This window comes from Anopheles maculipalpis, chromosome 2RL, assembly GCF_943734695.1.
Source record: "Anopheles maculipalpis chromosome 2RL, idAnoMacuDA_375_x, whole genome shotgun sequence".
Lineage (NCBI taxonomy): Eukaryota > Metazoa > Arthropoda > Insecta > Diptera > Culicidae > Anopheles > Anopheles maculipalpis.
Genome location: NC_064871.1, coordinates 40,333,190 through 40,357,692, shown reverse-complemented (window position 1 = coordinate 40,357,692; position 24,503 = coordinate 40,333,190). Strand labels below are relative to the sequence as shown.

The window sequence follows — 24,503 nt, the reverse complement described above, 5'->3', positions numbered from 1 at the left end:
TAAAATCCCACCCGGAACGTTTCCCCGTAGGGGGGACTGATTATCGAACTACGTGGTTATGAATATGTCTAGAACATTATCTATGGCCGGCATGACCCAGCAGGTCGTTAAGCCAAAAGGACGTGCTATGTTAGAAGAAGAACGTGAGGACCATCGTCCTCAGGTTCTTGAAAATATAAGATAAAAAAGTTACGAATGTGGTCCATAATGTCAATTTTTGTCCTAATTCCTTCCACGACACCATTCCATCATCTATCATATGATCGTTACCGATCTTTCAAAAATGATCCTTTCCTCTTTCCCCCTATTTGGCTCATTATGTTAAATCCGTCTTTTGTTCGCTTGGGGTTCAATAAAAAAAAAAAAAACACACATTTTAACTCCAAAATAGGCTCCGTCACATTTACCTATTTTTCCCTGTCGGGAGCTGTTTGTACCGGGGAAAAAATGCATCGTTAGCGGCTTCTAAGGTAGCAGCCAGGAACTAGGTTTGTGCTATTTATGAGCAGCGCTTGTTTTTCTTTTCTTCTCCTCATTACCAACCACCAGGCAGCTTTGGTGTTGGTAACGTCGAAAAATTTGATGCCAATCCTCGGTCATGATGCAGGCCATCAACACATTATGTTTCGTGGTTTATGCGCTGACCACGGGATGCCTGTTCCAACTCGTGGCCTCGCAAAAGCGGCTGCGTGGTTTTGCTTGGTGAAGCTAACAATAATGCCGGTGATGGAAAGCAGCTCAACAAAAAAAAAAACCTGGAGAGAAAGGTGCTAATGATCTCATCATCGACCATCATCCTTGCCAACCAGTCAGCAGCCGAGCAGCATGAGCATCACGATGGCTTCAATACCTCGATGCGCACCAAGACAATTACCATCAAAATCTGTACAACCGATCAATTCGGTCGAATGCGCTGTGGAAGCGCATTGAGAAACAACGTTCGGGAAGTGTGCTTTGGCTGTGGCGGAAATCTAGTCTCCGTATAGAGTGTAGCAAGCAGGGTGAAATCCTAATTTTGTGAATTTTGTCTTCGCATTTGAAGTTCTTCTCGCAGAGAGCTCAATAACGATCACGCCCGCGAGGAATCAAAATGTGAATCGGCCCATGGGATGGAAAAATAAAACATTTAATTCCAATCGGTCTCTCGTGGAACAGTAATCAGTGTGCCCGGACATAGGATCGCATCTATCGCCCATTGCACTGATTGCAGTGTGAAGCTTAGAGTATAAAGTCGCTCGTTTGTGGCAAACCGTCTCAATCTGACCGAAGACCGAACCGCAACGGCTAACTGAATTATAGCTTGTTAATAGATAAATTTCATTAAACTTGTTCCCCTTCCGGAAATCACTTCCATCTGTCTTTCGCCGTAACGGGTGTCGGAGGCCCTGCATCGGCCACATGCCAGCGATTATGCTGCCGTTGTTGGTGTGTGTGTGTTTTATTTTTTTTTGCGTTACCTTTTGATTCATCGTTTTGTTGGATCGTGTGAGTGAGTGAGTTTTTTTTTTCCTTTCAATTCATCCCAAAGGGACCACATGCTCTTGGGGCGACGATACGCCGCAGCAACATCATCCGGTTGAACAATAAAGCTAACAGTACTTGCATCGAGAGTACCTTCAACCACGCAAATACGCACGCAAGGGCGTATTCATTGCGCTGTTGAGAATATGAGGAAGCGGTGGCTCGGTTGGGAGAAGGTTCTGAGAGGGAACGGAGATAAAAACGGGCGAAAGTGGTGTACGTGAAGAGTAGTAAAATAACACTCGCGATATCGGTACGCGAGCGTCAAGACATTGGCTAGGAAGATGACTTCCTTTCCTAGCTTGTGCGACCGTTGAAGTCTTTTGGCGCCAATCGTTGACGGTGGCGGCGTATCGAGGCTGCTGAATTTAATGATAATCGCCCACAGTCATACAATCAATCAACGCAGGAAGGTGATATGGTGGCGGGTCGTTGTATGGATGGAGCAGCAGCGCTTGGTGAAACATTTCGAATTCCTTGTCCCGTTGGATTGGACGCTGCATTGGTGTATGTAGCTGAAGAGGAGCCGGATTACTTGAAGTGAAGCAGTTTCTTGCTTTGAGGAAGAAATCTTGAAATATCATGCTCTGTATGTTTCTGCTCCTGTGTAATGTTTCAATTACAACTTATTCTGGAGTACGTTTAAGAGGGCTGGAAGCTTTTCTGGACTTGATTTACTAATTCAAAACTTTACCAAGCGCTTCGAATTAATTGGAGAAGCATAATGAAATAGAATTGAATGATCAAGTTTCTCACACACATTTGCAACAACCATTTCGTTTTACCAATGAAAAATTAACATTCATTTCTCACTGCTCAGGTGTCCATCCAAGCAATGATTTTAGTGATTTGCATAATTGTTAAAGTGAAATGATAAATCAACTCGTTCGAGCACTGATCTCATTCCGATCAATTATGCTGCACACCTCCGTAGTAAATAGTCAGTATAAACTAATTGAGCCTGAAATGCACGATACGTACCCGTATTAAGTTTCCATCGAGAGGTATGGAAATGCGATCATTTCGGTGAAAATGGATATGTTTCCAAAATACTTTGACTTGACCGCGGGCGTTACAAATCAGGTTGGCCGTAAAAAAAAGGCGATGAAGCAAAGAAAAACAAACCGAAAACTAGTTGCTATCGTTCGCAAAGAACACACGAACCACCGCATCAGAGCAGCGTGAAAGTGAAACTTGAACGGAAAATCTTTTCCCCGCAATCCACGGCAAATGCTTTTACTTTGCGCGGCACAGCTTTCGATTGAATGGCAAAATGGCGCCCCATCGCTTTTTCGCCGCGGTCAGCTAATGGCGATCGGTGTGCGATTATCGGCAAGTGCGCTTATCGCAATCTATGACCTCCCGGATCCGGATCCATTAGCCGGCCAGTTCATCAATCGGGCTCGGGTCAGACGGGCCGCCGTCCCCACCACCCGCTTAACAGGTGGCACACAACTGTAGAGAGGAAAAAGCTTTGCTTGCAACCAAAAATAAAACAAAAAAAAATACTATTCGGCTGGCAAAGAACGAAAGTGAGAGCATGGCACTATGCGGTGTGTATTGAACGCTCCTAGGGGTATAATAAATTAGCCGATTGATTTTTCCACCTGCCAGGCGAACGAGGTAGAAAGACCTGTTTAGCATCGCTTGAGCGATATTCCTGGAGGTTGCCTCTTTATTCACTGCGCACATACACACACACACATACACAGCCACACGGCTGCTTGAAATGCGAACATCGACCATGCACAGATTCCGAGATTCCATAGGCCCAGTCACGGATTTTTTGGCGCCTCGAAGCCTTCGCTCACCAGTGTGTTAACCGGGCGTGGATTGAATGGTGCGAATCGCTAGTCTACACGTCTAGTTTGCCACAACGTTTCGACATCTCAATAGGTCGATCGACGGGCTGATCGGGAGGGTGTTTTGCGTTTGCATTGTGTTTATGATAATTTTCACACCGTATGCTAAAGGATCTGAGTGCGGATTTTTTTGTTTGTTTGGCTTTCGCATGGAGCAGGAGATCTTCCGCGCAGAGTTCCGTCTCGTGCTTACTTTCGATCGTAAATCAATGCGTGGCAGATGGGAAAGCGCTTTTTTTTCGAGTTTAGCAGCAGAAAGGACGTTAGCTGTACGTTTGCTTTCTAATTGATTCAGAAAAAATATTTATTGATGGTCAGTTTGTATTTTGAAGAAAGTGTTTTTGGCCTGTTGTTGGTCCCAAAATTCTGACAAGATAAACAGCTCACGTCTAATTATGGAATAAAAGTAAAAAGGTTCGTCTGGTGCACGTTCTGTAAGATAGCAATGGTAAGATTCCTACAGATGCTAAACGTTGAAAAGTTTATTGCGCTCTTGTGCGTTGGCAGGAATAATTAGAGTTGAAGTTTCTTCAAGCTATTTTCTTACTTTCGAGTTTCGGCTGAATTTCGATGAACTTTTTCAGTCTCGATCTCTGCTGCTCGGAAGGTGAAAGAATCTGCGGGCAAATGAACTCTTGTTAATTAATTGATTGGGATGCCGCAGAAACGGTACGATCAGTGCGAACCACCGGTGCCAGAGGTTATCGTCCTGTTCGAACGATGATGGTGCTGTTTCGGAAGCCGAAGCCTTCCAGTTGCTTCCAGTGGCTCGTTTTTCTTATGCTCAAACGGCAATTTGGGTGTGTTTGTTCTGGGTTGAACCCGATAAATTCCGATAATTTGCATCGTTACGGAGCAGCGTGTGTGTGCGTGTGGGGGTTTTTTTTAACCAGAATTCTCTACTATCGTCTTCCCGATAGTAGACGATGTGAAAGAATGACTGTAAGATGTTTGATGGCCGACAGCGTGAAATTGCTTCCGATTGATTTATGCTTCGTCTGCTTCTTCCCTTGTCTGCTTTTTAAGGGAGCAACACACTGTGCAACGAGATTTGTGCACAGATTAGCAGGATGCTGTAGAAGTGTATTCACGATCAACTTGTTGGGATAGTTAATGGTTGGGCTAAAGATTACAAATTGTTTCCGATACTTTGTTAAACAGCGTGTGATGAAAAGCTTGCAAAACGTTGAGGAAAAACGTTTCAATTTATTTTTGATGTTTATTTTTGTGTATTTTTCTCAATATGTAATTCTTTGTTCTTCGTATGAAACGATACTTTCAATGAATTTTCTCTTATTTACAGCAGCAAGTGAAATATTTTCCCCCACAACAATTGAAAGCAATTGAGGTCTACAATGTAAACGCTGTAGGTCATTGCATATTGTTTTGAGTGTTTGAATTGAACGAAATATCAAGAAAAACTAGATCTCAAGCTCAATGATAGGCGTAAGCGATATACTTTCACTACCGAACCGAAGATTAGTTATCAAACGCATTCGAAACATCATTTTTCACTTTTTGTTTGGCCTCCATCGCGTGGTTTCGTTGATGTGGGTGTTTGGATAGAAAAAAGCTCCATAACTGCACTGCTGTTCGTTGGTCTAGTGTTGGGAAAGCTTTACCATATAGTACTATGTCTCAAATGAACCAAGAAGTGGACCATGGTTGGGTGCTGTGCGATGGAAAGATATGGAAAAATGGCAGAATTTATAAACCTAAACCCGTTGACCGCTAATCAGGTCATTAGATTGTTTGGTAGGGCCACAATGGTTGTACAACAATGAAAGAAGGGCCAGAAGGGGTTGCGATCCGACCAACCTTTTTACCTTTTCGGTAAACTTGGTAGATCTTGGTATGTAACACAGTATGATAAAACATGAGTTGGCTTTATATGGCAAGAGCACAAAACGGTGAGCCCGAACATGATCGAATGTATTTGATACTTGGTTTGATCAATTTCTTGTGATAAATAAAACCCTTCGTTGCATTTAACGTATTCAAATGCTCTCGATTATGCATCGTAGTTTGACCGTTGCGTGACACAGCATGGTTCTTGTTATGTAGGAATCATGCAAACATGCTTCACCCCGATCGTTATCAACCTATTATGTTGGAGGACCTTTTTTCCCTATCTGAGGATCACTGTGCCATGTGATCGATAACGGTTGTAAGGGTGATCTCAAACATCTATCGAATGATTTCCTTTTCCATCTGACCTTCGGTTGATATTTTATGCTAATTCACCGTGGTAAATAGACCCAACGCAGTAGAACTGTTGAGGTAATCATAATGGAAATGTCTAGCTCTTCGGGTTTTCCTTTCACAAACCTCTCCAGATGCACTTCAGCTCAGGAAACCTCCTAATGGTCGAGTAATATACCCCCGTTCTTGCCAGTGCCGCATATTGTATCACCCAACGCGGTGGGACCGTTAATTTGTAGAGTGATGATTAAAACGATAATCACTGCACAGTTAGGAAAGCAACGCGTTGATCATCAGTTTTTGGAAGGAAATTTGTGCAGGTTGTGTTTGGATAAATCGACCCAAAAACCTATTCCCTCGTGGTGTGTAGCATGTTTGTGCAACGGGAAAATTTCTCCTTCGTGCACCAGAACGCAACACGCTAGAATGTAAGGAGAAAGTGGGGAAGATGCTGTGAGAAGGGCGGAATCAACAAATGGAAGAGCTAAAAGTTTTTCATGACTCAATTACGTTCGTTTGCGTTTCGGTGCTTCACCAAGTGTTGCCGGAGGGTTATTTTGATGGGCTGAAGTGGAGAACTACGATGCATGGGAAGATGATCGAATGCGCATCGATTGTAGAACGGTTGCATTAGTTCCGAGCATAGTTGGAGCATTCACTAGTTCCGTTTTAGTTTTGTTAGCGGTTTTGGGTTTGAGAACGGTTCTGAACCCATTTAAGAGCCAAATCTAACGGACGCGTGTCATGTGTGCTGTGATGAGCGTCCTAAATGCGGTCCGTTTGAATTATCCAAAATATTCGCAACGGTGAAGCCCAGGTACATGAAAATAATAACGAAAATAATGCATTTTAGCCGTTAATATTAGTTCCCCGTAATAGTTAAACCACGGAGAAGCGATTTAAATCACCCGTGCAAATGTTTCCACAATCGGGCCCATCGCTTACTGCCCCAGTAAAGCGCGCAATGTTTGCAAACTCTGTTTTCGCATTTCGATCTTATTTTGCTCACACCGAGGGCTAAGTTGTAAATTTACTACGGTGTAAAAAAGGGTGAGAATGTGCGCAAAACAAAATAGAGCGGGGGGGGAAAAATCTTCTCACATCATATTAATAATGATTTTATGAGGTCAGTTTTATGACTTTACCGGTTGCAAGGTAGATTTCGAGGCTGGCTGCTCACTGCCCCAAAACCATGGACGGTGACGAACGATCGAGGAGGAAAACCGGGCAAAGGGAGGAAGGTAGGACAGGTTGGGCAGTATAACGGATCCCAACCATAAGTTGACCACCAGATAGTGACCTCAATTTTAATCACCCTAATCGTTCGACCCGACTCTCCCGCAAGAAGTGTGGAAATAATTGTTCTATGTACGTACGCTCGGTTTTGATTTGGAGGTTCGCGTTACAATCAGCCACGGTGCTTCCTCTAAATATTTAGAGCTTGCAACTCCAAAACAATGGAGCAGCACCAGCTGTTGGTTGTTGCGAAACTCTAATCCTGCTGTGGAGCTGTTCTGACTTCTGCTTGTGCAGCGCTGCTCAGCTAAAGGCTCACACAACAGTTTCGATTCGGTATGTTAGGTCAGGCTATCTTGCGATGAAGTGAATCGTTTTGTTTTTCCGTCTCTCCAACGCTTTTGATACAACCATTAACGCATCAAGAATGTTTCTTTTTCCTCTTTCGACCTTCGCGCTGGTTTGATCACCGTTCTGTGAAGTGAGCATTTCATTTTAATTACCGTTTCAGCTCGGACAAAGGCGGATGTGATTGTGGACTGATCATGGAAATGCACGAACGCTGTTGTTTATTTTCCACTTTTTTATTTGTTTGGTCCGATTGTGGTGGATGTAGCTGTTATTCAGTTACTTCATACGGTCCCAGCTGTTTTCAAATCCCTTTTTATGGGTCAACAGTTTAATCGCACCACAATGGCCTTGGTGATCGTACCGCTACGTTTTATACTGTTGGGGTTACTTTTAGTGTGATTCGGGATGGTTAGGGACTTGTTTTTTTTGCCGCAATTTGAAGAAAATTTTACCAATCTGGTGTGTCCGTTTGTAATCTCACAGATACGAATGAAATGTGGGCGAAAATGGTTCCGGAAGGTTCAATCTAGCCGTTTCTAGTTGGAAGTTCTCTATAGCGGTATTGTGCCATAAAAGTGATATTTGTCTGTCTTGCTTTTTGCAACAATATCGGCAGTGACTTACAATCCACCGGATGGTCGAATGAATGAAGCGCAGAACATCCGCTGGATGATGATTATTTTCTCTTCGTGTGTACAGAGCGTTACTTATTGAACCTTTAGGCATCATTTTCATTTACCGACAGTACATTCTTTAATTTCAAGATCGTGACAGTAGGTGGCAAAGAAGATGATAATTGATTTGTTCTGTGTCGTGTTATCCACGAATGGATGCGTAGAAATTATTTTCTGCGAGAAAAAAATCTTTTGAGCATCATGTCTGATGAAAATATATCTGATCCAACAGGTGCTCATACTTTGGAATAAAGTTCGATTCACCAAGACGAGTCTACAAAGGTGTGAACCGAAGCGAACGGCACCACTCTGAGTAAAATCGTTGGGAAAAGTAGCTGAGCCTCACCCAATGACGTAGTGCGACACTAGATTCTCATCATTTGCAGCACCGGCATTAACAATCATCATTAAAGTTTAATTTCAATCGCCCGGTTACGCTAATAACGCGGCCACAGTGCGAAACTGTACGATCGCACGACCAACGTTTCTTTTGGTTTTGCCATGGCTACGACAGAGACCGAGGCGTCGTAGAGTGAGTATCGTTTAAAGGTGTGTGTGTTTTTTTTTTATACTTTGCCAATACACCTTTTTCGCGACACTCGAAGCAGGGCTGGGTAGCTGATTGAAGATGGCGTGGAAAAGGACTTGAACGAGGCGAAGGTGACGAACACGGCGTGTCATCTGCGGGTTAATCGATCGCAACCAGGACCGCGTGATGTGTCTTCCTAGCTGTAAGATAAGTAGTAGCATGCCGTTCGGAACGGTTATGCTGTAGATAAACATAAATCATCCATCCCATGCACGCTTATTATTACCATTATCATCTTTCCTATGGTCAGTCTCGCTTGTGACGCGATCCTCCTATCATCTGAAGCTGATCTCACCAGCGTCTGAGAAGCTGGGAGAGCTTTAGTGAAATACCATCATCCTTTCGCTGCTGCAGAATTCGCATTTGCTGTGTGAATAATTATTGGCAGAAATGATGGCCAATCCTATCGCAATTTGAATTGCTAATCATAACGTTTTCTGGGAAAGCCACCGAGGGAAAGAAGGAAATCTAACGTGGATGGATGCTTTCGGATAGTATGCGGCATTAAAATTCCTGCAAAAATCAATCCAAAGCACCCATTAAGATGTCAGGCGCTGGTTTATCAGTGGAATGAGCTGGTGTGTGTGTGTGGGAAAGGAAAATCAATTTTTCCATCGTTGATATTGCTGAACTACGACGGACAATTGGCCCTTGAAGTAAAGAATAAAAATAAAGCTCCAAGGCTCTTTCTATGACAGAAACGAAAGGAGGCAATAATTCCATTCGACAGGGAACTTTTACGACTGCAGCCCGGTACAGTTAGAAAATTCCTTTTCACTACACTTCGAAAGAATTTGACTTGCTCGACGAGGAAATAGCATTTATCAGCTAAATCAATTTCGCTCTTCTCTTTTTTCTGAGTGTCAACAAGTGTCAACATGTTCCGATGCATCGGAAAGTTCCTTAAACTCTCTTTCACAAACGGCAAAAACCGGCTTCCAGAACGCAGGAACATAAGCGAACAAGCTGTTCTTCGCTGTTCTATCGTGCGATGTGTAATGCCGCGCAGTCCAGAGCAATTGCGCAACCAGCCTGTTGTTTTGTTGCTCTTTGCAGGTGAAAATGGAAGTTAGGACGGAATCGTGCCGTCGGGATCGTTCATCATCCATCCGCATGTACATTAATTTGCAGGTTTGAAGACTATTAGTGTGTTGGGATGCCGGCACGTTGCACCGACCAAGCCCGGTGGTATGTCGATCACCCGGACGGAAGCCTTCAGATTCTTGCGTCTACAACGGCAAATCGGTACACATTTGTTACATCGGACAGATCTACATCAGCTGCAAGCGCACGTTCATGCGGATGCGCATTGATGTAGATGGGTGATTTCGAGAGAGAGAGAGAGAGAGAGAGAGAGAGAGAAATGCACGCATGCGAAACTGGTCTGGACTAGACCGGTTCGTTGGTAGTGGCTTTGATCTTGGGGTGCGTTCTAGGAATGGTCCGCTTGATCGAGCATGGGTTCGACCTTCGCCGGCAGAACGGGAGCTAACCTTGCTGTAGCTGAATGCTGTCAGAAAAGATTCAGGATGAAGCCATCTAAGGGTATTCGTTGATTCGTTACAAGATGTGTGCGGTCGTGACGATCAATTCGATTTATGCACATCAATTACTAGCTTAGTGCTAATGTATTGATCGTAATCTTATTCAATAGACTAGAAATAGAAAATGATGGACTTGTGAAGACTATTTTTAAACCAGCTGAGATCAGGTCGTTTGCTTGTTTGGTCCATTATGCAACGGGTGTAAATATTATGTTGGATAGAATTGCGTTATCGTAAACATTTTGATATATTTACAACAGGCCCTGTAATTTTTCCGCTACCATTCAACGTGTGCACAACGCGAATGAGAATGGATAAACAATAAAGGTTAAGTAAACCGTTCGAGGCTATGCACTACATCCACCAAACGTACGAGCATTACAGAATAGAACCATGAGAATGGTTCGTTTTACGGCTCCGCCGGGATGCCCTCGTTTTCTGCGTTGCGCGAATCAAACAAAACGCAGCTCGATGCGGCACAAAGACACGGAGCCGAACAAAATGAAATAATTAAAAGAGTGTGATTTTGATGGACCGTAATCGCCATAAAACTGGATCGTGAGCACTTCGTTCTGCAGCGGCCCTTCCAACATGCACGAGCCACCATTATTATGTCAGCTGTGGGGAACGATTGCGACAAAGCGACGGAGGATCTTCCCTTGGGAGAGTGCCACCACGAAAAAGGGCGTTTATGATAAACGTTAAATTTTATGCTCAACCTCGGTGGCGTGTGAAGTGTGTCAGTCAGGAAAGGTAGAATCGACATCGAAAAAGTAGCATCGTCACCGACAGCTGATCCGTGGGACGCTGAAACCTGAAACGGTGCCAGCGTTCCAGTTCGGCCGAAATGCTTCCGAGCTTTTGGGATCGAAAACTGCACCGGAAACACGACGCCAAAATGGGTGTGAACTGCCAATGGTTGGTTGCTTAACTGTAGTCCCATACTGAACGATATCTGACACTTTAGAAATTCCCTGCTTTCAATTGCTTGCAACTTCCCTTCGGCAGGATCACGTGGCGTACGTGACGCATCTCGGACAGTGTGGTTGCTCTCTTGCCACTGGAGATTATTATGAGTACATGCACGTTAATGAGCAAATAAGAGGCCCGTCTAGAGCTGTTCCGGTTGGCTAGATTACATCGTCGGCAACGGAATGAGGACTACGGTATTGGACATTGATTAACTGTAAGTCCGCTAGACACAGCGCCGAGCTGATGCGACGGTGCACGTTTGATTAGATCATCCAATTTTGTTTAATTAAATTTAATTCGAAGCGTATCCCGGTATCTCCCGAAGCGGACAAAAGGAGAACGGCTTAATTTTGGACCATTCGAAGCAATGGTTGGCGAGTAGAAGGGAAATGGTTCGAGTGTGTATGTTTTCCCTCTTCTATGCTGCTAAGCTGCTGAACAAATGGCACTAAATGTAGGTCCCAGGCCTAGGGCTGCAGATCTAATGTGATTCTTTCAGCGGGTCGGCTAGAAGGCTTCTTCAGTGGTTCTACCCGATCATTATCCAATTAGATGGTACCGTAGGCTGTGAAGGTGATCGCCCCACGGACACAACAGACGATTCGGTTTGGGTCATTCTTCATTCTGTCTGAATCCGTTCGGCAGGGGAAATGATTCTACCGTCCAGTTGTTGGTCAATTACTCTTCTACCCAGCGGAAGAGATCATCAGCCGAACCGATTCGCAAATGCGTGTTTTCCTCGCGTAGATCTGCTCAATACCTTGCCCAATACCTCCCAAGCGGGGAAAACCCTCTGGATGATTCTGCAGATTGAGATCGTTTGTTTACACATCGCTTTTCTGCTGTCCTCGGTGTCGGAGTCAGTGGGCGATAATTGGGCAGAAAATTCACAGTTCGCGAGATAATAATTCTAGTCGGAATGGCAAGCGTAACCAGCAAGCAGGTGAATCAAACTGAAGGTTGTAAAAAAAAGAACAGCAAATGCGACTAGCAAGAAGAGGTGAGATGTTTATTTGACAGCAGCAAGAAAACGTGCTGTACAGCAAGCATCTTTCAATCATTTTCCGCTTTCAACGGTTAAAAGGCTAAGAAATCTAGCTTGGAAAGCAGGATATAATAGAGCTGTATTGTAGTTTTGTCAAAATTAAGTGCTTCTGGACATAATAACATCAAAAAGGTTTGAGTTCGCCAGATTCGCTCACTAACGGAAAGTCTTTGTGGGTGAAAATTTCTTAATTCCCAGTAGCAATGTGGCTTTTGTGAAGAAAATCACAAAAGAAAAACGTTTATTAAGCTTATTAGTGTCAGATGATATAGATAGACAACATCGTGAGACGTTTTGATCTCTTAAGCGAGCAGATGCTGCAAACGATCATGATCGTTTGATAAATATTCGAATGAAAATATACCTAAAATTGGAACGTATAAATTTTAATTCGTTTCAGAGATCATACAGAGCTCAATTCGTTATTAGAGCTCCAAATAAGTTAAACCTAGTTTGTAGTGATCATGAACAAAATTCTCATGTTTATAAGAACGTAAATATGGATACCAACAGTGTTCTGCATACGATGCCGACCACCAGTTCTACGAGCTTGTTGTTGATCTAACCCAATGAGCAAACCCGACATGCCCAGAGCAACCGATAACTGTTCGCATTCTTCCAACAGCCCATCAAACGTTCTTCTTTATCGTTGCGTTGAACACGGTTGCGGTTATGTGCGAAGCTCGTTTTGCATAAAGACCCTTTAGCATAGTAGACTTCCTCCCCAGTTCTGGCTGTACGTAGTGACACAAATTTTTCATCACAACTGCTTCTTGCCCAGAATCGCTCGTCCCTCGTGCGGTAAATCTATTGCCAGCAATGACCACAACCTAACGGTCCCGTAGTTGTGCAAACGTTGTGAAACGAGTGCGAGCGGTGTACAAATTGCTGACGGCCAGCAAAAGTCGACTCGTAAATCTCGTCACCGTCAAGAACTCGGGCACAACTCGGGCGTTTGTTCTGGAGCAATTGCAGGATCGCGCTCAGACGTTGGGATGCGCTGTCCGCGATACCAGCGCGCTGCACTACCCAGACACGCCTACGGCTCATTATCGCTCGACCAACATTTCCGTCCACTGGCGCATTCCAAAGCCCTGTACTTTGTGGGGGATGCGGAAGACATTCGCTTCTATCGGTATAATGGGCCCTGGTGTGTTGCTTACGTCTAACATCCTTTGAAGCCCACACTCGCACTGATACAGCGAGCCCGATAACGATTCAATAGATCAAGGCGATTGATGTGTTCTGGTGTGCTCCGCAGATTGAAGCCATAAGACTTATCTACCCCCATTTCGATCGTAACATGCATTGGGACGCCCTTAAAGGTGGTCGATTAATTAGCGTATCGCGAAAGGGATCACTGCTAGGGATCGCGTGATGGCGGCACTTTCTTTCTAGGCTTATGCCCGGTCAATATTCATGCAGTAATGGAGCTGTTCTGCTCGAGGAAGTGTTTTGCGCTGGCCTTGTGGGGTAGCTGCTTGATTAATTCACTCCGCATTAGACCGTGGGCTAGATCGTGCTCCAATGTTCTATCGGAGCATTTGACAAGCGGTGGAGCGTCCAAAATGGCTAGCTCGGTTTATCTTAATGCAACTCTGCCGAGCTTTCTACAGCCACGTTCAGAGAGCCAGCCGATAGCCGCACGTTGGTTTCGGCTGCAATTCGTTCGCTCAAATAAACCGTTAAGGAACCGTTCGATACGCAGAGTTAACAAGGTGGAAGTACGACGATGCCGGTAGAAAGCTGGCTCCAACGGGTACGGTACACGGACGAAACCGAAACGTTGTTTGCAGTTAGCCCGATGTAGTACTTTCCGCTCTTCATCTTCACCCTTGACAGGCAGCTAGTTTAGATCCCAGTTGAAACCGTCCAGACTATCCGGTTGGGTGTGTGTGTGTGCGCGCGTGGTTTTTGTTTGCCGGCTTAAATAGGGGCTTTGCAAAAATAAACGCACTTACCGACAAAACATGCTGCCCGTGGGTTGGGTAGCGGAAGAATGTTGCCCGACGTTCCCAAGTACAACTTTCATCGGAATGAACGGTGTGGGGCCATAAATTTAATACCCATCTACACACGGCACGGCATAGTGCACAGGTTCAACCTACTTTTGCACCGAGAATGGACCGTACCGATGCGATATGTAGGTGAGCTTTTATGAGCTGATTTGTTCTAAATTTGACCGCCGAGATGATGTTGCAATTAATTAGACGGTTTACGGAAATGGACTGGACGGTTGTAAGTGGTTTCAGATGTTCTAGCGATCGAGCTGTGTGATTGAGTGTTAGAGAATGTTGTAATAATTTGCTCGCTGCAGTAAAAATGCTTTTATGAGGTACTTTAGTATTGTACGGGCAACGGGAAGGATTTAGAGCCAAGCTAAGAGCATCAGCAACAAACAGCATATCTAGGCTCGGTGGGATAGGACATGTTGAAGGCTAACATTACTCTTGTGTGAAGGCAGAAGTACATTTCATAACAGCTGGCCTTTCTCGGGAGCGTTCATACGCTATGAGAATCTATTGCAACTTGTCCCGTTTCCAGATTGACCTGTTGTGTCATTTGACCAGTTTTTGTTTTGCTTCGTTCTCGCTTCAACAGAAAGTACTGATTTCTAGAGCGCGGGAACGCCAAAAAAGTCACCAAACTCGGTCGTTAGATCACACTGCTTCATTTGGGAATTATGTTTTCGTTTGGTTCTACGATATTCGGTCACTTGGAGATTAAAAAATGGTTATAAAAGTGGGTTATGATCTTAAACGATTACACCGCATTCCAGCAAAGCCACATCTCAAGGGGCTACTGCATCGTTTTTTTTTTTGGACAACGCAACGTTGAACAATCGATTTTTTTAAATATCATAGGCGATAGAAGAGCGAAAATCGCCATCTCATCGCCAGACTTACCTTATCTTTGTTGTTCCCGGCCGGTCCGGCAGCTGTTCCGTTTTCTGGTGCCGGAATTGCTACAGCCGGTGGAGTCTGCTGCGGGATCTGGTTGCTACTGCTACTCGCCACCGCATTGCTGCTGACACTGACCTTGTTGACGTTGACCGTGCTCGGTCCGACGGACGCATTGGTGGTGGGTTTGCTGGCAGCAGCTTGTGCAGCAGCCACGGCAGCCGACAGCTTGTTCTTGTTTTTGTTCGAACTGTTTTTGTGAGATAGTCGACGCGGAGTGCTGGCACGAATGGGTGCGGCCGCCGTAGTCATCTCGAGGGTAGCGTTGCGAGATGCGGGAGCTTCCGTCGATCCGGATGATCCGTAAGAGGCACTGGTGGCTACGGTAGAGCTTCCTCGGATGGAGCTTAAGGTAGTCGCGGTAGTGGTAGTGCTGCTGCTAGTCGCGATAGTTGAGCTGGCCGTGGAAGGTTTCGTCACTTCCTTAAGCGATTCCTTCGACTTGGAGGGCGTGCTAGTTAGGGCAGCCGCTTTCGGTAGATCGGAAGTAGTCGAGGACGATGTGATGTCTCGTGTCGATGCTACATCGGTCACGAGTGCTTCTGCCGCAGTGCTAGAAGAAACAGCAGCCGAAGTGGATGTTGTCGTGGTCGTTGTCGGCACGGTGGAAGCTCGCGGTGAGCTTAGCGACTCGTCACTGCGAAACGCGTCGGGAAGCTCGTGTTCGGCAACGTCACGCTTCCGGCGCCAGTTGCTACCGAAGGTATGTGCCTGCAGATCGCTGATCAGCTGTCGATACTGGGGATTGTTGAGGAACAGTTGATCGATCGAGAGAAAATCGTACCCGTCATCATCACTCTTCAGCTCACGATCGTCACCGGTGTCGGAGTCAAGCTGTACGCTTGCTGTGTCCTCATCGGTCTGGCTTGGTGGGTTCGAGCTGCTAGGCGATGGTATCGCTCGCGTTCCCACCACTAGCAACTGTAAGCTTAACAGCAGTACCATCCACTTTTGACAGGTCACCATTTTGCTAAAGGGCTGCCCGGGGGTCTGCACGAGATGCCGATCTAAATTGTGGATGCGCAACCACGGAATGACACTTTTCACGACTCGGTAATTATTTTCGCTGCAGCCAGGTTGCGATGCGAAATGAACGTTTTATGGGTGCCGTTTTAGCAAAAGTTGAAAGGTGACGCGCTAGACACAAACACGGGCACAAAAGTCATCGGCTTAACAGTTCCACATTGTCTCACGAGGGAACAGTTTTGGGGCGGGAGGTATAATGAAACGGCTCCGTATCTTGAATCGGATTTTACCGCCCTCCAGAGGGTGAGAGGGAGATAAAGATAGATCGAGAGAGAGAGAGATCGAGCGAGCGATGCAATTTCCACGGTGAGGTGTTCCGGCGGGAACGTTCCAAGGTTTCTGTACGAAGGAAAGGTAAATAGAGAACAAAATTATAGGTTAGTCTGGGCTGTTAAAAAATATGATGATGACGATGAGAAACGCCATTGTAGATTTTGTGGATCACGGCCAAGATTAGGAGAAATGGAACAAAACACATAAATAGGGGTGAAAAGACGAGAAACAGACATTTTGTAGACACGTTTGGATAAGACATTACGATTTTTTATTTTCGCGACTGCCATTCTTATCGAGACGACGTTGTATCCGTTCAATCTTAAGCGGTGGTTTGGACACTAGTCAAAACGCACCGTTTATCGATGCTATTACGATAAGATAATGAGTAAAAGTATTGTGAAATGTAGAGTGAGAGGTTTTATGTTTTAATTTTCATCGGCTGGGTTGAAATGGCTTTGTGGGAGGAACGATTAGTTTGGAATACTTCATGGATCATGTTTATTTGGCTTGTTTTATTGTGGATTGTATCAAAAATGCCAGTTTGTATGCTGCTTAACGTTTCTTATCGTCAAATTCTATTCTCACCATCAGACATTTTCCCAAGCTTTCAGGATCATTAAATATATTGATATCTTCATTTCACCTCCTTTTCTATGCACAATTAAGTGTAAAACTTACAAAAAATGTAAGCGAAAGCGATGAAAAATGCTGTCACCGCCACCGCCAAATTGCACGGAGCAACCCGGTACACGACACCAAAGTCAACCTGATCGACGACAGCGACCTAAATTGGGGTTTTTCTACGCAATTTTCAGGTCAGACCGCCACCGACCGGGACGATCCGTTCCCCTGTTTCGTCGCGTAAGCAACACATCAAATCAAATCGTTACTTCCGCACATCGGCATATGGCGTGCTTCGTGCTGAAGCGTAACCACGATCATCCCAACCAGTACGATCGGGTTTTGCCAGGTCGTTGGAATCACCATTCCAGATCGAGATCCATTTGCGTACTCTAGTTACTTAATTGACTTGTCATGCTGTCGGCTGTTTGAGGAGGGAGTTTTTTTATTATTTTATTTTGCTCTTGCTTCTGTACCCTTCGGCTTCAAGAGCCGCCAAGATACGCCATCGTCGCGCGAGCTCCCGATATGAACGCACGCGTTCGTCTATTTGCTTCAGGTGGTCTCCGGTTGGCTGGATGGAACGAATTGATCGCATTTTTCGCAACCATAAGAAGGCGCCAGAAGCTTAAATCGGGCACAACTTGTTGAAAGGTTTTTGTACTGATGGCTCACAAACGCCCTTTCTGTTTGTTGGCGATTGTCGCGTGCCTGAGTACCCCCTTGTGCGTTAAGTGGAATCGAGGGGGTTATGGAGCTTATGCTGATTTTTTTTTTGTATTTATCAGTAAAAGCTGTAATTCGGTGCACTGGCCTTATTGAGGAATGAGTCTTCAAGTCAAATGAGCACCTTGCTCTATTCGTTTCAATGAGTTTTTCAAGGTGATGTTGCTTTCGACGGGATGGGCAACATTTCTATCCCTTAATTATGTGCAACCTGCGAGTTATTCAATGGAACAGTCGTTGAATTTCACATACACACACACAAAAAAAAACACACTCACACACACAAAAAAGGCGCATGTTACGTTCCCAATGTTGCTGACGGAAAAATTGTAGATCACACGATCGACAGATCGGTCGGTAGGTCAACCGGAAAACGCCCCATTTTCACACGTTGTAGACATTTTAATTAGTGGTGGAATTGGGTTCGAGGGTTACACCCGCCTACACCCCAAAATGTGTAATGACTTGAAGTGAAGAAGTGAGCTTTTCTTGGGGTTTTCGGTTGTATTAATTAGGCCGCCGTTGATTGTTTATGGCAGGGCAGGAGTAGTTAGTGTAGTTTTTCATACCTTGGTTTGTTTTTTGCAAACGATGATGGAGCGTGCAGAATGGGTTTTCTATTCTCTGTTCGTTGAACCTTTCGCAAAAGGTGTAGAAGCGTTAATAGATGCGCCACGCAAAAAAGGGTTTCGCTTGATAAAGAATGTGTATCTGTTTTTCTTTCTGAAGTTATCTAATCGTTTAGGGTGTCTTGCTAATCGTTCACCATGAACTTGAACCGTAGAAAAGGGTTTTATTAAATATTCTACTCAATGCATTTTAATATTTTGAACCCAGTTCAAGCAACATTAGGGATGAAATGGCTTGTTTTGACCCAGATTTTCTTTTATTGAACGCCATCCAAGTTCCAGTGCCCTTATTGCAGCAAGGGCAATAAATCACATCTTCAACAGGGCTTTAAAGATTTTACCATACCATCCGTTGCACCTGCTCGAGTGAAGTGTGGCTCTAGCAAAAGCGAATGGTAAGCTACACGATGGATGTTGTTGCTGCTGTCCAAAACCTAGGTCAAGGGGCCATAATGCGTTCGGTGATTGGTTGTTCCTAGAAGTATTCAGCACATGTTACAGCTGTGTATGGACACTTTTATTGATCCTACTTACGCATTTTACGAGCGCATCAAGGCTGCAACCATTTAACAGTAGCAAAAGTATTTTATTTATGAGCACTTCTTCACGGTATCCTATTGGTCAAGGTCCGCTGCATCCGGATCGTTCAGAGAAGAATAGCCATTGAGGTGCTTTCACCAGATTTGGAAATAAAATTCGAATCAAATCGAATGGAAATAAATGGGCAGTAACCACAAAACACCCGATCCGTCGGTGATCATCCTCCCGGCGCATTCTCTTTTATTTAAACAGCTCCGGCACAGGCGGAAATGCGAGCATTAGTGAAGGTGTCGGTAGGAATCGCGTTGGAAGAAATTGAGGCAAGAATTTTCACATTAAGCCAAACCTGTTCGCTCCCCTCGCGCTTCCCAGTGGCACTGTACAGGAAAAGCAGCTTTGCTAGAAGAGCAGGTGTCAAGAGTAGCATAAAATATGTGTGCGCTTCCTTACCCCGTTCGACGATCATCAGTTCGATTGAGCTCATAAATTTGGCTCTTCCGAATGGGTCGAATCATCGATGCGCTGGGAAATGGGCGCCAGCGATGATTGCGTGCCGTAATCGATTGGTGATCATGTTGGGCCCTGGAGTGGTTTTCCAGTCGTCTGAGCTGAACGATTCATTTCAGTTGCTCGTTAACGCTTGGTTTTTTGAGGCGTTCTTGTTAGTGTAAGGTTGGTGGGTGGAACAGGATACTTCATACGGGGTAAAAAATGGTTCTACAGTTGATCATGTCGATTTAATGAGTATTAAATTTATGGTAGGATTTACTAGATGATATGTTTTTTTTTAAACTGATTAAAACGCTTGCTATGAAGTTGGCTGTTTATGATTTTACATAAAGATGAAATATCAATTTGAAGTTGAAGTCGACGGCCTTTCGCGAGCGCGTGTGTAGACTTATACAGACTCAAACATGATCGCATATTTTCTCAGCTTCGAGCCATCCGTTGGAAAGCAAAGGCGGATAGTGAAAAAAAATTAAGAAACAAAAAAAAACCTCTTGGTCAATTGCGAGGGCGAAACCGCAATTAGATCGCAGTTTTCGCTCCTTCCTTCCGCCTCGCCAAGTAGCTTTAGGTTAGATTTTTGAGGTACGATTCCGAAGTTTTGCAGTTAGTGCTGCTGTCGAACATGGTTGCGGGCGATTGCTGGCATTTGGTGTTTAGCTCTGGTTGTTTGGGGATGGGAAAATTGGATTTTCCTACTCCGTGCAGCAACAGGCTGATTACGCGGGTGTTTCTCGGTGCAGACTTTTGGCCGGTTTTTCTTCCATCCCCGACTGTGCGGTGCAACTCACATTCCGTACACTCCTTCATTCTCATAGACTTTTCAATAGCGTGAGGATACTGTACAGCACGGTGTAAGATCATCGAATTGGTGAGATAAATTTTATGATCATGATGATGATCATGATTACAGCCGTGGCAGTGGGTGGTTCGTTCGCCTCGGATCGCCAATAATTTGGGATGAAAGAAAAAAAAATATGGCAGGAACAAAAACTGAAAGTTGCATTAAACAGTGGAGAGGCTGTAAGGGAATATCTGGGAACATTTCTGAGGAAAGCTGAGCTTGTGGGCCGGAATGAGAATGGAAACTGATTGAGATTTGCATAAATCATACAACCATAAAACGTTTGTTGCGATCGTGCTAGCGGCATAAGATTTTGTACGGATTTCGTTCCGTAGCGGATTACATTTAATGTCAATTTGATGGTTTGACATTAAAAAAGGATAATTAAACTTCAATAACCACTGTGTAACACTGTATAACATTTTAAAAGAATTTTTATTCGATTATAGCTTTGAGAAAATGAAATTATTTTTGCATATAATTTAATGTGGCTTTTAATGTATAAGTCTGCACGAAAAGGAGCTGAAGCATGTCTTTATATGCTGCCTTCACAACCTTATCTCGAATGATGAAATAAAACAATCCCTAGCTTTATGTTAATAATTCCCCGGTCCAATCGTAAACCAGTCAACCACCGAGTCCAGAGTTGTGTTTTATCTTTTCATTTAGCTGTCATGATTGCGCTTGGACCACCACCTTCCACCAGCAGCAGACCGACATCTTCATTCGGTAAGACATTATGCTAGGGATTGTCTTATGAAAAGAAATGTTTATCTCTCGTTTGCCGGTAAGTCATTGCTTAGCGACTTCACTTCTTCAGAAGCAGCAGCCAAAAATACTCCATCTTTAAGATAGCGTTTAGATCGAGGGAAAAGCACACAAAAAAAAACTGTCTGAGCAAATTGGAAAGGGTAAATAACAAAGTTGTCAAGAATCTCGTTCCCGTGGACGGAACCGTTTTGTTGTTTGCTGCCACGCTCACGGTGCATCCGTTTGTTTGTGCACTTATCAAATCCCATGACGGAAAGGTGTTTGGCGTTATGGTTCGTATTATCGAAACGGGAATATATAAAACAACATCCGTTGCTCATTACAGTCGCATTTTAAATTTTTTGGGCAATTTATTTTACCCTGCATATCACTTGACACAGTGAGAGATGGAGCGATAATGAGGATGATCAATGGCTTGTCCGGTCAGTGGTTTGTGCTTTTAAAAGGACTAATTAAACTGATTCGCGCGGAAGCATAAAGTGAGCTTTAAGCTTTAACACGTTCACGTTGAACAGCCATTCCAACTACATCGTGACCGTTTGGCAAACAGTTATTAAAATTGTAATCATTCAACGTATGCGTGTGTGTGTGTTGAGTGTGGTCTATTTTGGTGGATGATGAATATGTGCGTGAAGGAACTGTTTTCTTCCTTCCCTAATTACCACCAGTTCTATCCGGTCGAAGGCTTGCAGCAAAAGATTAAAGGGGTCTTACTTTACAGAGGAGATAAATTGAGAAGCAGGCCGATAAATTATTCATAAAACACGTGCCAGTGCCAAATGGTGTTGTGCCGTTAAATTGTTTACCATTTTAAAAAGGGGGCCATTTGATTAGCTTTTAACATCTTTCTACAGCCACTTGTTGCCGATGAGATGGATCAACTGAGTTTTGGAGGAGAGTTTACGTAGATCCAAGCAAAAAAAAATATCATATCTATTCTTGCAAGTCTCATTTAAGATCGCTTAAGGTAACTGTTGTTGTTTGCTTTGGTTTGGTCAGTGTTTGCATGAACTTTTGACACCTTTCGAATGTGCGGATCGGTAACATAAATGAGCGCGAATCGTCTGTGGTTCGTGGAGAAAAACTCAATGTTCGCGGTCTTAAACCGATCATGCTTATGGGGTGGAGTTGATCTTGTTTAACCCACCGACACACCTCGGTTACTGGTACGTGAAGAATTTGTCAGCGTCAATTAGTCCCGTTGCGACTTTCGCCAAGAAGAAAATGTCCCGAAAATAACGACGGTGGCAAATATTGACGAATCTTCATGCACCGTAACTGAGCCCGATGTTCTTGAGAGGGAGGTAGGAGTTGTGTGTGTGTGTGTTATTTAGTTTTGGAATCATTTTGGGGTCATTTTTTACCTTTACAGTGCCAAATTGTTTCTCTTTCCTTTTTTCACCCTTTTTTTTCTTTACACTCGATAAAACGTGTGAGAAAACAATCTGCAGGAAAGCGTTCATGGTTCCTTCCTCTTACGCATTCGTGACCGACGCGTCTATTACACCTTTTGCTATAATTCTCGACCCAAACAAACTAGCGGTACATCGGGAAAAGGAAAAATATGGCACAATGGTACCAAAAGTTTGCCACGACGGTTAAACTTTCGCATTATCGCGCCAATGACGCTCTCGGATGCGGTCATATTTTTTGGTGATGGTGGGCTTTTTCTATACATTTTTTTGTTATTTACCGACTCAACGGTTAATACCGCGCGATAAAGCAAACCGAAATCGTGTGAAAATTGAACGCCACGATTTGACGGCAACGCCAAGCGCATCGCAAAGTTGCTGTTGCTGCTGCTGCTGTTTGGCCTCAAATCGCACAACGTTGCTTGCTGCCGGCATATGCGTCGATTTGTTCGATGGGATTATAATTCGGTCATCTGCTTTCATTGATCGAGCACAACAATGCGCGCACACCACGTCAGATGTCAGACCGGATCGAAACAATTGATGTCAGCTTAGAAACGGTGGCGCGAAAAATCGGAACGCCGGAAAATATTGCCAGCGCCAAAAGGAAACCAACACAGATTCGGAATCGGAAAATCAAAAGATCGATCGATTGAACGAAACCATTTTGGTAGCTGTTAGGAAAGGAAGGGAAGGTGGCGAAAGAGTGTGGTAGCGGTATTTATGTGTGCGCAAGTACTTGTTGCAGGCTGATGCTTTTTCCTCGCCTGCACTGGCATTGAAGTTTCTTTTCTTTTCCGGCACGGGCAAATGTTTTTTTTCTTTCTTTTAAACCGAAATTGGGGACAATTCCAATAATGTCCAGTAGCGCTGCATTCTCGTTTTGTTTTTTATTGTTGTTATTATTGTATTGTTTGTTACCCAAAATGGTAAGCTTCAATCCACTGTGTAACGCCGAGCTTAGCCTCAATCGCCGGCATCCCAAAATTTGACACCGTTCGTTCGATCGTGCAAATATCGAGTGGCATTAATCGTTGAATATGCATACCGTCTCGGGCAGCGGATCAGCCGACCGACCTACCGCACGGACAAAAATAGTTTCCGCGGATCAATTAACAGGCCAGTAAACAAGATGGTTTTTGTGGAGGGCCATTTCGGCAGAACTTGTTAAACCCATCTGGCAGTAGTGGGCTCGTATTCAAGTATCGATTGGAAACCATAAAGAAACGAAAACTCTTCTCGATTTGGCGCTTTTGGGGAACAATTTAACCATGAACAGCGATGAACCTCGAGCCTCTTCGTGCGTGGAGAAAAAGCGGAGCAAGCGGAATCGGTTTACGATCGGCAACGGATTTATGATCCGTTTTATTGCAATATGACCAGTTTTACATACGCAGAGCGAGGACGAACGGCAAACTAGCTGCTAAAAAAAAAGGCTAGCCATTCCACCCGCAGCAGGTTTATTGGTATGGGCAAAAACATTGAACACAATTCACAGCTTCCGAAAAGTGGTGAAAGCTTACCATGCAAAACAAAATATAGCAGCATCTATTAATGGGCCGGCTTGTTGTTGCTGTTAAACGCTTGACGAACAAAAGTATTGCTTGTCCACTCGTCCAAAGCATAAATTATTCAACGTTATACAGTTTTATCACTCGACCAACGTTTAATTGAGTCTCCAAGTTTGTGAGCGAGTGAAAGTGCCATTATGTCTAGATCATTTGCTTTTATAATTGACTTAAAATTTGATAACCGTAAGCTCGAGAGCAAACAACACAGTGCATAACGCTGTAAAGTTTTATGATTAATTTATTTTTTGTTTTGCATAATAATGAGCCGTTTGTTGTCGCTCGTAAATTGAAAATAATATTTAAATTCAAAGCTACACTGAACACAAATTCAAGAAGCTTTTTTTTGTAGAAAAAAACTGTGCTCATGTAAGAAACCAAATGCACTTAACAAACGGTTTTCATTGTTTAGTTTGTGTGAGCAACTGTTGCGCTGTGGCATGGCAAGACAGCTAGAATCACGTTCAAAGTGTTTCTTTCGATCGAATTCGACTTGCCCAACATGCAACTGACTCACTGCGTATCGGATCCGACACATTGGGAACAATTTGCTCGCATTGTCACCGGTCCACGCTCCCTGCTTAAAGAAGTCAATTTTCTGCCACATTACATCGAATGAGCTGCACC

The 24,503-nt window shown here is 44.2% G+C and overlaps 3 protein-coding genes across 3 annotated transcripts in view; 1 reads left to right on the top strand and 2 right to left on the bottom strand.

Annotated features, from left to right (window-relative positions):
* Positions 1-15,999, bottom strand: part of LOC126557609 (uncharacterized) — a 45,147-nt gene extending 29,148 nt beyond the window's left edge. The window contains exon 1 of the mRNA XM_050213451.1: positions 14,903-15,999. Within this exon, the coding sequence (XP_050069408.1) occupies positions 14,903-15,922 (1,020 nt within the window). The 5' untranslated portion in view covers positions 15,923-15,999. The remainder of the gene's footprint in view (positions 1-14,902) is intronic.
* The window catches only part of LOC126557178 (uncharacterized), a 422,959-nt gene that overhangs the window by 56,449 nt on the left and 342,007 nt on the right, over positions 1-24,503 (top strand). The window lies entirely within an intron of this gene.
* Positions 11,283-24,503, bottom strand: part of LOC126558300 (ras-related GTP-binding protein A) — a 284,579-nt gene continuing 271,358 nt past the window's right edge. The window contains exon 4 of the transcript XR_007607038.1: positions 11,283-11,294. The gene's annotated coding sequence lies outside the window, so the exon portion shown is untranslated. The remainder of the gene's footprint in view (positions 11,295-24,503) is intronic.